The sequence below is a fragment of the Vicia villosa genome, linkage group LG6 (genome assembly GCF_029867415.1).
Source record: "Vicia villosa cultivar HV-30 ecotype Madison, WI linkage group LG6, Vvil1.0, whole genome shotgun sequence".
Lineage (NCBI taxonomy): Eukaryota > Viridiplantae > Streptophyta > Magnoliopsida > Fabales > Fabaceae > Vicia > Vicia villosa.
Genome location: NC_081185.1, coordinates 112,012,069 through 112,027,641, shown reverse-complemented (window position 1 = coordinate 112,027,641; position 15,573 = coordinate 112,012,069). Strand labels below are relative to the sequence as shown.

The window sequence follows — 15,573 nt, the reverse complement described above, 5'->3', positions numbered from 1 at the left end:
TTGAAGTTCAGAAAATGTAATTTTTGCAAGTTATGCTTTGAATTTCAACTGAATGTTGAAGCTTTCTTCTATATATGGTTCACAAATAAGTTTCACACAGATGCAAGTGAATATCTTTTCACACACTAGATACTAACTGTCTACATTATACCAAATCTATGGCTTACAAAACATTGTTGAATGGAAGAGAAGAATTGTTTCTAGACTTCTCGATTCGTCATAGTCTTATCTACATAAAGAACATCTTCAATCCAAGCAACAATGTTGAATGCTAGACCTTCTAAAACTCTTGAATAGCTTTCTAGTACCGCTTTTCCCACATCCTGCAGAACATATTTGTTTTTCTTAGTTCATGTGCTGAATTTAAACATCTCTCAATTTAATTTCAACTTATTCTCTTTGACATAAGATATGACATCATAGATGTCGAAACTGAAACTTACCCGATTGTATTGGATTTTGCATGCATCCAAAGAAGTTTGTGAAAGTTCAGGATATCTTTGCTTGAGGCAAAACAACAAAGCTTCAGCTCTATCAGCTAAACTAAAGTTTTTATCTTCCAAATCTGTTTCATCCATGAGATCTTTTACTTCTTTCCATGACGACTTTGAATGGCTAAGACAAGCTTTACGTCTCCATGTATACATCGATGATTCAACCCTGTCTGCTAGATCAAGTGCTTCATGTTCAGAGCTTATTTTCAGACAGTCAAGAAGACGATCAGGTGAGAACATGTCCGTGGTATTCATATAGTGGTATATCGAGTCCCCTAGACTCCCTCTTCCACTCTGAAAAAACGATGTTTGAAAAAAGAGAAAAATAAGTAGGATTAAATTTCAAACATTTTTTATAAAAATATGTACTAGTAGCATGAAAATGGTTCTTCTCATGCATTAACTTTATTATCAGTCTTGAATTTTTATAACTAACTTCAAGGGAATAAACAATAAGATTAATGCGTCTCATCGAAGTTGCATGCTACTAGTACCTTATACGAAATTATATCGTCCCGATTTCTACAAGTCTCAGCTGCTATTATTGGCTTCCATAAAAAGCTCATCAAATTTGATGATAAATTCCAAGACATTTGCCTTATAGGGTCACATTTAAAGGATTCGTCAATCACTTGGCAATAGAATTTCAGCTGGAAAAAAAATGCAGACTTATTCTGAGATTTCAACAGAAAATTTCAAACCAAGACTTTCTGAAACAAGAGTGATCTTCAAGTTTCGATAATGAGGACTAACCTTTGGAAGATCGTCTATATATGTCTCTGGAATATCTATTTCTGCGAGGATATTGCTGTTTATGGCCATCGCGGCTTTATGAATTTGATTAGCACAGTCCCTTTTCTCTGTAAGATGCTTCCTTGACTTCTCAGAGAGGCCACCAGGGAGAACACAAGGAACTGGCAACCACCATTTCTCGTCTTTCCTTGGAACAATCTTTCGAAAAGAGGCTGCGCGCAAACGAGGTGAAGTTGCTGATATATTCTCTGCATACCAGAATTCAGTATCCTCAAAAGATTCCAATATTTCCTGCAAACAAAATTTTCATGTTTATCAGCCACAAGAGCTTGATGAAAAATCGAGTTCTTACTTGCAAGAGCTGCGGTGTTTCTTACTATAAGCATTGTGTCAAGCTTCTGCAGTGCCGGGAGGTTTACATAGATATCCGACCTTGGTCTGCTTTTCATCATCTGATAGAGATCGCGATAACAAAGATAAGTTTCATTGAAGTTAGTTATTATTTAGCTCGACCGGTTTGAGCTAAGCATTGAAAAAATCGGATGACATAAAGGATCAGGGTTCAAACCGGGCGAAGGAGAAAATACTGACATAGTAACAACTGATATACTAGTCGGTAAATGAATCTCACCTCCACAATTGTGCCATCTTCTAAATATTGCGCAGTTGGGGCGAATTCTTGTATGTAATCACACACTGATAAAAGAACCTTCATCTCTCTTTTCCACATGGCTTTCTTCTCAGGATTCAGTGGCTCCAACTTTAAACTTTGACCGAATACCGTTGCTGCAGAAATTCAAATTCAAACTAGTTCAATTACAAATCATTCGACAAACTAATAGCATTTCGATTATTTATCACACTATGTTTTGGATAATGTTATGAACATAAAGGAATTACCGTAGAGATTGGTAATGGCATTTGAGATTGTAACTGCTGTGCTAACACCTTTTCCTCCACCAGACATATCTTCTCCTAGCAGAAGTTTCGCGAATCTTTCCTTCATCATTTCAACCTCACCTGATAATATAAACAACATTAATTTCATTATTTTCTACGCAGAATTGCGACGTGGAATCAACATTCAAAACTTCATAAGCAACTATGCAAACAAACCCGAATCCAAAAGATCATTGTCATCAAGTTTATCATCAACCGAATGCTTGCGCAACTTCATTCCTAGCCTAGAGAGACCAGGTTTAACATCCCTCCACCGAGAAGGCGAAGGCGAAGGAAAAGGCGAAGGCTCACTGGCATAGCTGCTATCATCTACCGAGTCAGAGAAATTTGACGCGTCCGAGCTTGTCCAAACACGGCAGTATCCAAAAGACTCACCACTCATTCGCGAAGGATGATAATCCACATCAGAATTTTCACCAGAGTTGAATGATTTCTCCATCCTAGTTCAGGAATACGCGATCAATGAATTTTCTCAAAACCTACACATATATAAACATGAAGGTTTGAATTATCTCAGCTTAAACTATACAATTGTAATTGAAATCAAACTATAGATATAGAAAACTAAAAGTACAAAAAAGTTGATTAAAGAGAAAAAGCAGAAAATTTGAATGTTATATAGTCTTGTACTATACAAAATAAAAAAGCAAAAGCTCTTAAAACAATGTTGCTTCTATAGTTCAATGAAAAACGCAGTAAAGGTTTGTGAACTGTGAAACAAAAAAGCAAAAACTAGACAACTTTCTGATATTGAAAATGAAACCAACTGAAGTTTAAAACTTCAAAACAAACTTGGTAAAAAAAAGCAGCAACGGTCCCAAACATCTTTATTCTTATTTTGTTACTTTTTCATGTGTTAGATTTGAATTTGAAGTTTAAACATTAACTGGTTAACAATGTTTGAAACTGTTCCCTCCTAACTTTACCTTCTTCAGTGAAGAATATTATTATCCATGCAAAAGAAAGAGGGTTTGAAGTTTGAACAAAACCAAACAAAAGAATGCGGCTTTTCATGATGTTACTATAACTATGTGATTTAATCATATAGATTTATTATTAAATGTATAAGAAAGATCAAGTTGCAGAAATGGTTAAATTTTTGTGTAGATTCAAAGGCATGCAAGGTGTGCATTAATTGAAAGTGGAGATAACATGTGAGAGTGAGAATCTTTCTTCAGACTTGTACATGATCATAATAATTGCTTTTTGCTACACATACAAATAATATAGTTTTATATTTTATAATCATGTGAAGATTTATTTTTTGAACACAAATTTATTATCCAATCATTTAGTAGTATGTTGTTTTTTTTATATTTAAATTTTGAAATATTTTTGTTTATAGAATAGTGGTATGTAACAAAATTTTAGAGAGCCGCATAAGACTTTCTGTCCTCCTCGTCTAATTCCCCATCCTCGACACCCATTTGGCGGGGAGGAAACCGTCGACAAACCTACAGAGAGCCGCATAAGACTTTCTATCCTCCTCGTCTAATTCCCCATCCTCGAAATAATAAATTCGAGGCCCTTGACCGAAGTTCCCATTGCACCAGTGGAAGAGAAACATTGACACCATTTGGGTCTCTTCCTGTCCATCATTGTCGAGGAGCGCATTGCCATCTTCATCATACAAGGTCACCAACTCCAAAATGGAAGAATAGGCCTTCTCGCTTTCCGGGTGAATAAGATAATACCTATCCTTAAAATCGAGGATAGAGTCCACATACATCCTAAACAACCTCTTCTCGGCATTCTTGAGGGAGACCCAACAGTGCTTCCCAGCGGCCGACTGCCGTTGATTCTTGAAGCAGCGAAAAAAGAGGCGGACAATGGCCCCAATCCCGATATAATGACATACAATCTAAAACGCCCGCAAGAAGGCGATGTCGTTCAGATGCAGCTGGGAAGGCACCAATCTCAGACGCGCAAAGACCGCGATCTGGAAGTCAGTAAAGGGAAGGCGGATCCCCAAAAAATATTCATACATGGCGAAGCGATCGTTATCAAAAAACAAACATATCCTTTCCGTCTCAAGCGGACAGGAAACCTCCCAATTACAAGCAATGCCTGGCCTCCTGTTCTCGACAACCCTGAAAGCGCCATTCAAAGAGTCGACAAAACGAGAGGCTACTCCACGAGGTTGGTCGACGACCCAGTCCAGGTCCGGGTCTGTCACCGAGTCGACCAGGCGTACATCCTCCTAGGACTCAGAAGACTGTAACCATTCTTCATGTGCGGCCATATTACTTGATAAGCAGAGGAAAGTAGTGAATTCAAAATTCAAATCAAATCCACCCTTCCACCTCAGGTCAAGTGAAAGGGTGCAGCGGGGGACGCGGGCGGTCCCTGACCAAACCCTCATCGCCCGAAGGGAAATCAAGAGTGTACGCCCCAAACTTAGCCAGGCAAATCAAGCTCACAACTCTCATGGCAAAAACCTATGAAACTAACGAGCAAGTTATGAATATCTAGGGCAACTCATCAACATCGCGAGGAAAACATGATTTCCACGAGGAAGATCATGAATCTCTCAGACCATTCCATGAATAACACGAGGAAGATTGATCAATCTCCCGAGCAAAAACAAAGAAAATGCAGCAAATCTACACGAATAATAGAACTTCTCTAACTTAAATCACGATCAAACACATGAACTTCGCAGGGAAAACCCCTAAGGCACAAATCACACGAAAACAAATCATAGATAACAAGGAAGGAAAGAGAACTTACTCGTATAAATATAGGTGTATCTACGACGGAGAAGACGACTGAGAACAACATCATATCTAGCAAGGAGGCAGAGAGGATTCACAGAAGGCACCAGAGCGTAAAACGTTGCAAATGAGCCTCGGGTCCCATTTTATAAAACCTCCACGGAAAACGAAACGACACCTTGAGTGAGGTGACGCCTCCCACTCTTCTCCACCATCCACGCACATAGGGCATTATTATCCCTACCCCTAGGTCATCATTACGCGTTAAAAACTACACCATACAGCATTCGAACGAAATTCGTTGGTCCATATACATCCTCTCTGGGCTAAACCTTTTTATCCTCGTATACGCCTGGCTGGAGTTGGATGCCCGCACGTTCCTAGGCGATCTCATCCCCCAAAGTCACCGACAATAGCAAATACCTCCTCGATCACGTGAGATGGCCCTAAAGTCATAACTCATTGCCCAGGAGCAACGACTTGGGGGATCCTGTTCTGGACTGGGCCAGGACTTGGCCCAAACATAATTCAAACCCCAAATCTAGCCTAACTAAGGAAAATGCCCAATTGCCCCTGCCCGCGCAGATCTTCACCTGCCCGACAAGGGTGTAGGAACTATACTTTGCTTTACCCGACGAGTCCATAAGTGTCACGAGCAGGAATGTGGATCGAGTAGGACCATCTTGGTGTCTCGGGAAGGCGTGTCACTAGAAGGAACCTATCTGCCTGTCACCCGTGAGGGCCCTCATCCTTGTAGGGTTCTTCAGCTTTAACCCTCTTAATAGTACAGAGACTATGCACCTCCGAGAAGACTGCGTCTCCCCTGATACTTTGGAGCGTTTGACCAAGGATGGAGACCACGTGATGGTCTCCACTACACACGTAGATCCTGGCAGTCTCCACTAGGGGTGTATATGGGCCGGTTTGGATTGAGTTTGGCCAAACCCAAGACCCAACCCATATTGGACACTCCGGTTTAGGTGATATAAATTAACCACCTGTTACATCAATGGGCCGGTTTGGGCAAACCCACTAATTTTCGGGTTGGGTTGGGTTCAGTAGTGGATTGTCCAAATAGTTTCTTTGCTTATTAACATTAAAGGACCAAATGATGAGTCATCATATTATTTTTCATAAATATTACTCAAAATTTGTATCTTCTTTAAAAAAATTAAATAATCTATTTTTACTATCTTTTAGCATTATATAATGATAAATGATAATATCAACTAATAAAAATTATCATAAAATACTAGCAACAAATTAAAGTTGCATGACATAAAATTGTATTAGCATTAAAGTAACCAAAAAGTGAAACATTCAAAATTAGTTAATATCATGCTTCACTAAAATAGTAAATATTTAGAGACTAAAATTACAGCTTCTAAGTTAATATTCATCAAAATTATTAAAATTTTAATAATAAATATTTGATTAGTGGATCAATGGGTCTTTTGGGTTTGGTTTGGGTTTTACCCGAAACCCAATTTTTTAATGGGTTTTTTAGTTTTGAAACTCATATCCACCCAATTACCCGACCCAACCCAATTTTGTGGATTTTTTTTGGTTGATTTGACCGGGTTTTGTGGGTTGACCTAATCCATGAACTTCCGTAGTCTCCACCTTATGCTTGGGCCTCCAGTCCAATATGGAGGTCTTGACCCAGCGCTAGAGGCTATAAATACCCTCTTTCACTAGATGGTCAATTATTCATTAATTTTCACTCTTTACTTGGTACTTGCACTCTGCTTTGTTCTCCTTCTTACTTTAGCATCGGAGTACCTTTCAGGTACACCCTCCGTCTTCAGAAGATCACCAGTTACAGACCATTGACGATCCATTATGATCGGATACAATCATAAACTAAATAAATATTAAGTGAATAGTGTGCATAATAAACAAATTATTATTATTATAATATAGTATTTTTAAAAAATATATCATTTTAAAAAATAAATATAAATTCTTTAATACTTTGAATTTCATATATTGTTTTATAGGTGTAGAATATAAAGCATAAAATATATGTACTTTATAAAAATATAAGAAAATATAAAAAAAAATATAATTTTCAATACAATCATTCTCAATTTACTATAGGGTTCCAGCCGCACGAACCCATCAAATAGATTTTTGCGGAATAGCCACAAAATTGGTGGATAGTTTGAAGATTATTGTGTCATACTCGATCGACCAAACATGAATCATCTTCGATTAATAACTGATTAAAGATTCAAATATTCGAATCTTCCCAAATCTGGCATTCCTTTATCTTTATTTAATATTTTATTGTTTATTGAATATCGCTAAGTCTTAGTCTGTTTTCTTGTCTAATACATTTGTGTTTGTTATGTGAAAAAAAGAAAGGATCATTTCCAATTAAAACTTTGATTTGTTTTGAAGTTTGGTAAGGAAAATGCTTGTTAGTGCGAAGACCATCAAGCACGAATGCATAGGAAACATTTCAAGCTGTTGAAGTAGCTTTTTTTTTTTCCTATAACAAATATTATTTAATCTTTCATTTAAGTTTGCCCCTAGCCTGATTGCCATATCATCTAAATTCTCATGGTATAAGAGTGGTGATATATATATCACTACTCATTTGGTAACTACATATTTGTTACAACATAGGACACAACTAAGAATAGATAATAGATTATTTAATTGAAAAATATTACAATTTTTTATAAGGAATAGTTAATACACTTTGAACTTTAGGATCATAGATTTTAAAAAACAAATAAATATCGCAATATAAGAAATTGGATATTGTTAACACAAGGAATACTTTATGTAATTTAGTTTCAAGATCTTAAATTTATGCTACTACTAATGATTTATTACAGGATATATCTATTTAATAGTATTGGGAGAATTTCTTAATTTTTTAGTGTTGTTTGTCTAAATTGTTCGAATAGGTTATGTAATATGTGATTGTTATATTATAAAAGGTTTGATTTATTTTGACATGATGAAATGATGGATGTTACATTATATGAGGAATGCACTAGATAAACAAGATGATATGATTGTATGACACTCAACTTATATGCCTAGTGTGAAATAAATGTAATAATGATAAGAGGATGATTAATACTTAGAGAGGGAGTGATCATAACTTGAGAGATAATATATATATATATATATATATATATATATATATATATATATATATATATATATATATATATATATATATATATGTATTAGAATTGTGAATTCCACCACACTGTGTGTGGACGCACAAGACCAATTTGTTAGCCTTGTCCTTGCGACAATTATTATTGTTATAAGTAATTGGGAGGATGTTTGTGGCATTTGGTCAAGAGATATATGATTTTGGTAATTGGGAGGATATCCTTGATAATGGTAAATGTTATTTCATTCATATAATAATGATTTAATTGAATAGTTAAGTTTTAACGGAGATATATACTTTAGGATTATGTACTTATGTGAATACTTGTGTATGTTAAATATATGATTATATTTTACTTCCTATCCAGATTTTTATACTTGTATTATAAATCTTAACCTCGACATTTTCTTTGTATAAGTGGTATGTTATTTGACAATGCAGATGGATGGTCATTTTCCACCCAATGTTCAAAGAGATTTGAGGCATACTCTTTGGAATGATTTACAAAGTGTATATCGTGACTGTTAGAACAAGATTTGTTCTGATCAATTATCTTAGTTTTGATGATAACAATAATATGAATTTTGCTTAAGATAATATGGTACTCTAATCCAATGCAATTTCCTTTTCAGGAAATATATATAAAGAGTACGCATAATTCAGCGCTCAGAAGCTTTGTCTCAAAGGGTTCAGCATGCAACATCAGAACATGGTCTGGCAAGACATCAGAAGATGGTCGAAGCAGAATCAGAACATGGGTCTATGGAAGCATCAGAAGAACAAGAGAACAGAAGCACTGAAGTTCTGATGGTATCACGCTCAGAAGCACTTCAAGGTCAGAAGATCAGAAGATGCTATGCACCAAGCTGTTTGACTCTGATGATATTCAAACGTTGTATTCACAAACATCAGATCAGAAGAAAAGTACAAGTGGCAAGCTACGCTGACTGACAAAAGGAACGTTAAAAGCTATTCTAGGCTACGTCAGTAGACACAGCGTGAACAAGGCTCGAGGTAGTTGACAAAAGCGTATAACATTAAATGCGATGCTGTACGGAACACGCAAAGCATTAAATGCACTCAACGGTCATCTTCTCCAACGCCTATAAATATGAAGTTCTGATGAGAAGCAAGGTTAACGATCCTGAACAAAACAATTCAAATTAACTTGCTGAAACTCTGTTCAAATTCAAAGCTCAGAATCTTCATCTTCATCAAAGCTCACTACATTGCTGTTGTAATATATTAGTGAGATTAAGCTTAAACGTTAAGAGAAATATCACAGTTTGTGATTATCGCTTTTAAGAAGCATTTGTAAACTCTTAGAATTGATTACATTAAGTTGTAAGGAACTAGAGTGATCGTGTGGATCAGAATACTCTAGGAAGTCTTAGAGGTTATCTAAGCAGGTTGTAACTAGAGTGATCGTGTGGATCAGTAGACTCTAGAAAAGTCTTAGAGGGTATCTAAGCAGTTGTTCCTGGAGTGATCAGTGTGTGATCAGAAGACTCTGGAAGACTTAGTTGCTGACTAAGTGGAGAACCATTGTAATCCGTGCGATTAGTGGATTAAATCCTCAGTTGAGGTAAATCATCTCTGCGGGGGTGGACTGGAGTAGTTTAGTTAACAACGAACCAGGATAAAAATAACTGTGCAATTTATTTTTATCTGTCAAGTTTTTTAAAGCTACACTTATTCAAACCCCCCCTTTCTAAGTGTTTTTCTATCCTTCAATTGGCATCAGAGCGCCGGTTCTAAGGTGCAAGCACTTAACCGTGTTTAGAAAAGATTCAGGAAGAGAAAAACGCTTCAGTAAAAGATGGCTGGTGAAATTCCAACAGACCCACCTGCATCTACATCTGGCTCTGCTGAGCAATACAATGGTAACAATGGTTATACTAGACCACCAGTATTTGATGGTGAAAACTTTGAATACTGGAAAGATAAACTGGAAAGTTACTTTCTGGGTCTAGATGGTGATCTATGGGATCTTCTGATGGATGGTTACAAACATCCAGTAAATGCCAGAGGCATAAAGCTGACAAGGCAAGAAATGAATGATGATCAGAAGAAGCTTTTCAGGAATCATCATAAATGCAGAACTGTTTTGCTGAATGCTATCTCTCATGCTGAGTATGAGAAGATATCTAACAGGGAAACGGCCTATGACATATATGAGTCCTTGAAAATGACTCACGAAGGAAATGCTCAAGTCAAGGAGACTAAAGCTCTAGCTTTAATCCAGAAGTATGAAGCCTTCAAGATGGAGGATGATGAAGACATTGAAAAAATGTTTTCAAGATTTCAAACTCTTACTGCTGGATTGAGAGTTCTTGACAAGGGATACACCAAGGCTGATCACGTAAAGAAGATCATCAGAAGCTTACCCAGAAGATGGGGTCCTATGGTGACTGCATTCAAGATTGCAAAGAATCTGAATGAAGTTTCTCTGGAAGAGCTTATCAGTGCCTTGAGAAGTCATGAAATAGAGCTGGACGCAAACGAGCCTCAAAAGAAAGGTAAGTCTATTGCATTAAAATCAAATATCAAGAAATGCACTAACGCTTTTCAGGCTAGAGAAGAAGATCCTGAAGAATCAGAATCTGAAGAAGAAGATGAACTGTCCTTGATCTCCAGAAGGCTAAATCAACTCTGGAAGACCAAGCAAAGGAAGTTCAGAGGCTTCAGAAGTTCAAGGAAATTTGAACGTGGAGAATCTTCTGATGAAAGAAGATTTGACAAGAAGAAGGTCATGTGCTATGAATGCAATGAGCCTGGACACTTCAAGAATGAATGTCCAAATCTTCAGAAGGAAAATCCCAAGAAGAAGTTTCATAAGAAGAAAGGTCTTATGGCAACCTAGGATGAGTCAGAAGATGATTCAGACTCTGAAGATGAGCAGGCTAACTGTGCGCTGATGGCGACAGAAGATGACGGATCAGAATCTACATCAGAATCAGATTCTGAAGAGGTATTTTCTGAACTTACTAGAGATGAGTTAGTTTCCGGTCTAACTGAACTTCTGGAACTCAAGTCTCAGATTAGTCTCAAATACAAAAAGCTGAAAAAGCTATTTGAATTTGAAACAAAGAAACTTGAGTTGGAAAATTCTGAATTAAAAGAAAAACTTTTAAAATTATCCAATAATGTTGGATCTCCTTCTGATTCAGAAAAATCCACTCCTAGTCTAAACCATATTCTGAAAGAATATGATTTAAGTTTCAGGAAGTTCTTATCTAGAAGTATTGGCAGAAGTCAGCTAGCTTCTATGATATATGCTGTGTCTGGAAACAAAAGAGTTGGCATTGGTTTTGAGGGTGAAACCCCATACAAACTTGAACCTGTTGATGAAATGAAATTCACATACAAGCCATTGTATGATCAGTTCAAGTATGGCCACTCTCATGATATTAGGCACACTTCACATGCTCAAAGTTTTCACATAACACACACCAAAAAGCATGTGACACAACCTAGGAAATATCATGAAACTCACATTAAAAATTATCATGCTGTTCCTCCTATTGCTTACAATGTTAAACCCAAGTTCAATCAGAACTTGAGAAAATCTAACAAGAAAGGACCCAAAAAGATGTGGGTACCTAAGGATAAGATTATTCCTATTGCAGATATCCTTGACTGCAAAAAGGACAAAGCACAACATGTCATGGTACCTGGACTCTGGATGCTCACGACACATGACAGGAAGAAGGTCTATGTTCCAAGACCTGGTGCTTAAGTCTGGAGGAGAAGTCAAGTTTGGAGGAGATCAGAAGGGCAAGATAATTGGCTCTGGAACTATAAAGTCTGGTAACTCTCCTTCCATTTCTAATGTACTTCTTGTAGAAGGATTAACACATAACCTCTTATCTATCAGTCAATTGAGTGACAATGGTTATGATATAATCTTTAATCAAGAGTCTTGCAAGGCTGTAAATCAGAAGGATGGCTCAATCCTATTTACAGGCAAGAGGAAGAACAACATTTATAAGACAGATCTGCAAGATCTTATGAGTCAGAAGGTGACTTGTCTTATGTCTGTTTCTGAAGAGCAGTGGGTCTGGCACAGAAGATTAGGTCATGCTAGTTTGAGAAAGATTTCTCAGATTAACAAACTGAATCTTGTCAGAGGACTCCCTAATCTGAAATTCAAATCAGATGCTCTTTGTGAAGCATGTCAGAAGGGCAAGTTCTCCAAACCTGCATTCAAGTCTAAGAATGTTGTTTCTACCTCAAGGCCATTAGAACTCTTGCACATTGATCTGTTTGGCCCAGTCAAAACAGCATCTGTCAGAGGGAAGAAATATGGATTAGTCATCGTAGATGATTATAGCCGCTGGACATGGGTAAAATTCTTGAAACACAAGGATGAGACTCATTCAGTGTTCTTTGATTTCTGCATTCAGATTCAATCTGAAAAAGAGTGTAAAATCATAAAGGTCAGAAGTGATCATGGTGGTGAATTTGAGAACAGATCCTTTGAAGAATTCTTCAAAGAAAATGGTATTGCCCATGATTTCTCTTGTCCTAGAACTCCACAGCAAAATGGAGTTGTAGAACGAAAGAATAGGACTCTACAAGAAATGGCCAGAACCATGATCAATGAAACCAATATGGCTAAGCATTTCTGGGCAGAAGCAATAAACACTGCATGCTATATTCAGAATAGAATCTCTATCAGACCTATTCTTAATAAGACTCCTTATGAATTGTGGAAGAATAGAAAGCCCAACATTTCATATTTCCATCCTTTTGGATGTGTATGCTTTATTCTGAACACTAAAGATCATCTTGGTAAGTTTGATTCCAAAGCTCAAAAGTGTTTCCTTCTTGGATATTCTGAACGCTCAAAAGGCTACAGGGTATACAATACTGAAACATTGATTGTAGAAGAATCAATCAATATCAGGTTTGATGATAAGCTTGGTTCTGAAAAACCAAAGCAGTTTTATAATTTTGCAGATTATGACATTGATATATCAGAAGTTGTTGAGCCAAGAAGCAACGCATCAGAAGCAGAACCTCTCAGAAGCAAAGAATCGGAAGATCAAGTATCAGCTTCTCTGGAGAATCTAAGCATTTCTGGAGAACCATCTGTCAGGAGATCATCCAGACTCATCTCTGGTCATTCAGAAGATGTCATTCTTGGAAAGAAGGATGATCCAATCAGAACAAGAGCATTCCTTAAGAACAATGCAGATTGTCAATTAGGTCTTGTATCTTTGATCGAGCCAACTTCTGTTGATCATGCTCTAGAAGATCCAGACTGGATAATTGCTATGCAAGAAGAACTGAATCAGTTTACAAGGAATGATGTTTGGGATCTTGTTCCTAGACCAGATGGATTCAATATAATCGGTACAAAATGGGTCTTCAGAAACAAGCTCAGTGAGAAAGGTGAAGTGGTAAGGAACAAAGCCAGACTGGTGGCTCAGGGTTATAGTCAGCAAGAAGGGATTGACTATATAGAAACCTTTGCACCAGTGGCCAGGTTAGAATCTATTCGTCTATTAATTTCATTTGCCACTCAACATAACATCACTCTCTATCAAATGGATGTTAAGAGTGCCTTCTTAAATGGTTATATAGATGAAGAAGTTTATGTCCATCAACCTTCTGGTTTTGAAGACTCTATGTCTCCTAATCATGTTTTTAAACTAAAGAAATCATTGTATGGATTGAAACAGGCTCCCAGAGCTTGGTATGAACGCTTAAGTTCTTTCCTTCTGGATAATGGTTTCACTAGAGGAAAAGTGGACACTACTCTCTTTTGTAAAACCTTTAAAAGGGATATTTTAATTTGTCAAATATATGTAGATGATATTATTTTTGGAACATCTAATGCTACACTTGGAAAGGAGTTTGCTGAGTCTATGCAGGCTGAGTTTGAAATGAGCATGATGGGAGAACTCAAGTATTTCCTTGGAATACAAATAAATCAAACATCAGAAGGAACGTATGTTCACCAAACCAAGTATGTGAAGGAACTTCTGAAGAAGTTTAATCTTCTGGACTGCAAAGAAGCCAAAACTCCTATGCATCCAACATGCATCCTAGGTAAGGATGAGGTAAGTAAGAAGGTAGATCAGAAGTTATACAGAGGTATGATTGGATCTCTTCTATATCTGACTGCTTCTAGACCTGACATTCTGTTCAGTGTTTGTTTGTGTGCTAGATTCCAATCAGATCCTAGAGAATCTCATTTAACTGCTGTTAAGAGAATTCTAAGGTATCTGAAAGGTACTACTAATGTTGGCTTAGTTTACAGAAAATCTAAAGAATACAACTTAGTAGGATTCTGCGATGCTGACTATGCTGGAGACAGAATTGAAAGAAAGAGTACTTCAGGAAGTTGCCAATTTCTTGGAAGTCATTTGATCTCCTGGTACAGCAAGAAGCAAGCAACTATTGCTCTATCAACCACAGAAGCAGAATATGTCGCTGCTGCTGGTTGCAGTACACAGATGCTCTGGATGAAGAGTCAGTTAGAAGATTATCAGATATTTGAGAGTAACATTCCTATATTCTGTGATAATACTTCTGCTATATGTTTATCTAAGAACCCTATTCTTCATTCAAAAGCTAAACATATTGAGATTAAACATCATTTCATAAGGGACTATGTTCAGAAGGGTGTTATATCTTTAAACTTTGTTGATACAGACCATCAATGGGCTGATATCTTTACAAAACCCCTGGCTGAAGATAGGTTTAAGTTCATTCTGAAGAACATCAGTATGGATTTATGCCCAGAATGAGAAGATGAGAAGTTCTCATGTATGAGTATCTTCTGAAATGAAAATGGACTATTTTTTTTAATCAGAAGTTCTGATTGAAATCTTCTAGAAATTATGATTCGGTTATTACCAACGTTTCATTGTCTAAGTTGATTCAGAACCTCTTTTAAAACAAAACAGCTGTAACGTTTTATCTCGGGATGGAAAACCTGTCGTTACTATTCATGGATAAGCGCGCGTGCAGTTGAAGGGACGCCGACCATAGGTAACTGTGCTAGTCACCTCATTTGTCTTTATTATCTCTCCTCACGTCACGTAACATTAAATGTTTTTCATCATTAACTCTCTTTCAGTTTTTTCTTTTTATATTCTTCAAACGTTTCTTTTCCCTCTTATATCTCTCTCACTTTGCATTCCTCCTCAAAATTATTTCTCTCTCTCTTCCGTTTTCTTCTCTTGCTCAAACTAGTTTTTCTTACTTTTAAAAAAATCCTAGCTCAAACCTAGCGTTCATTCTAAGTCTGTTGAGGATCTATGACTCAAAGGCGACAGATCTATGCATATCTCGGGATGGCTCTCCTAATACCTCTCAAGTCAGACCTCTTCTTTGATGTTGTTATCAACTTTCACCCAAAGACAAAAGACTTTCTTGAGTTATGGGAGGAGGTTAAGAATGATATTCTTAACTTCTATGTTAAGGGAAAGCCCCGTTTGCAACATTAGCTCTCTGTCTGTGAACTGTCCCTCTCTTCCTCTTTGGTCACTTGGATCTCTTC

General features: G+C 36.9%; 1 protein-coding gene across 2 annotated transcripts; it reads right to left on the bottom strand.

Annotated features, from left to right (window-relative positions):
* Positions 1-6: 6 nt before the first annotated feature.
* Positions 7-2,766, bottom strand: LOC131609617 (rop guanine nucleotide exchange factor 3-like). 2 transcript variants are annotated; one of them, XM_058881378.1, is made up of 8 exons: positions 2,364-2,763; positions 2,148-2,267; positions 1,879-2,033; positions 1,625-1,699; positions 1,248-1,538; positions 989-1,144; positions 444-788; positions 7-323 (listed from the first exon to the last, which is right to left on the bottom strand). In XM_058881378.1, the coding sequence occupies exons 1-8, from the start codon at positions 2,644-2,646 to the stop codon at positions 201-203; spliced, it is 1,548 nt and encodes a 515-aa protein (XP_058737361.1). In that variant the 5' UTR covers positions 2,647-2,763; the 3' UTR covers positions 7-200. The 2 variants fall into 2 exon arrangements, with proteins under 2 accessions (XP_058737361.1, XP_058737362.1); XM_058881379.1 differs by lacking the exon at positions 989-1,144 and having other exon boundaries at positions 2,364-2,766.
* Between the last annotated feature and the right edge of the window lie 12,807 nt (positions 2,767-15,573).

Coding starts and splice junctions, on each gene's coding strand:
- LOC131609617 (XM_058881378.1), bottom strand. CDS start 2,646: ATGGAGAAATCATTCAACTCTGGTGAAAATTCTGATGTGGATTATCAT. Junction 2,034..2,147: donor TGCCATTACCAATCTCTACG/GTAATTCCTTTA, acceptor GAATTTCTGCAG/CAACGGTATTCGGTCAAAGT. Junction 1,539..1,624: donor AGCTTGACACAATGCTTATA/GTAAGAAACACC, acceptor TTTTGTTTGCAG/GAAATATTGGAATCTTTTGA.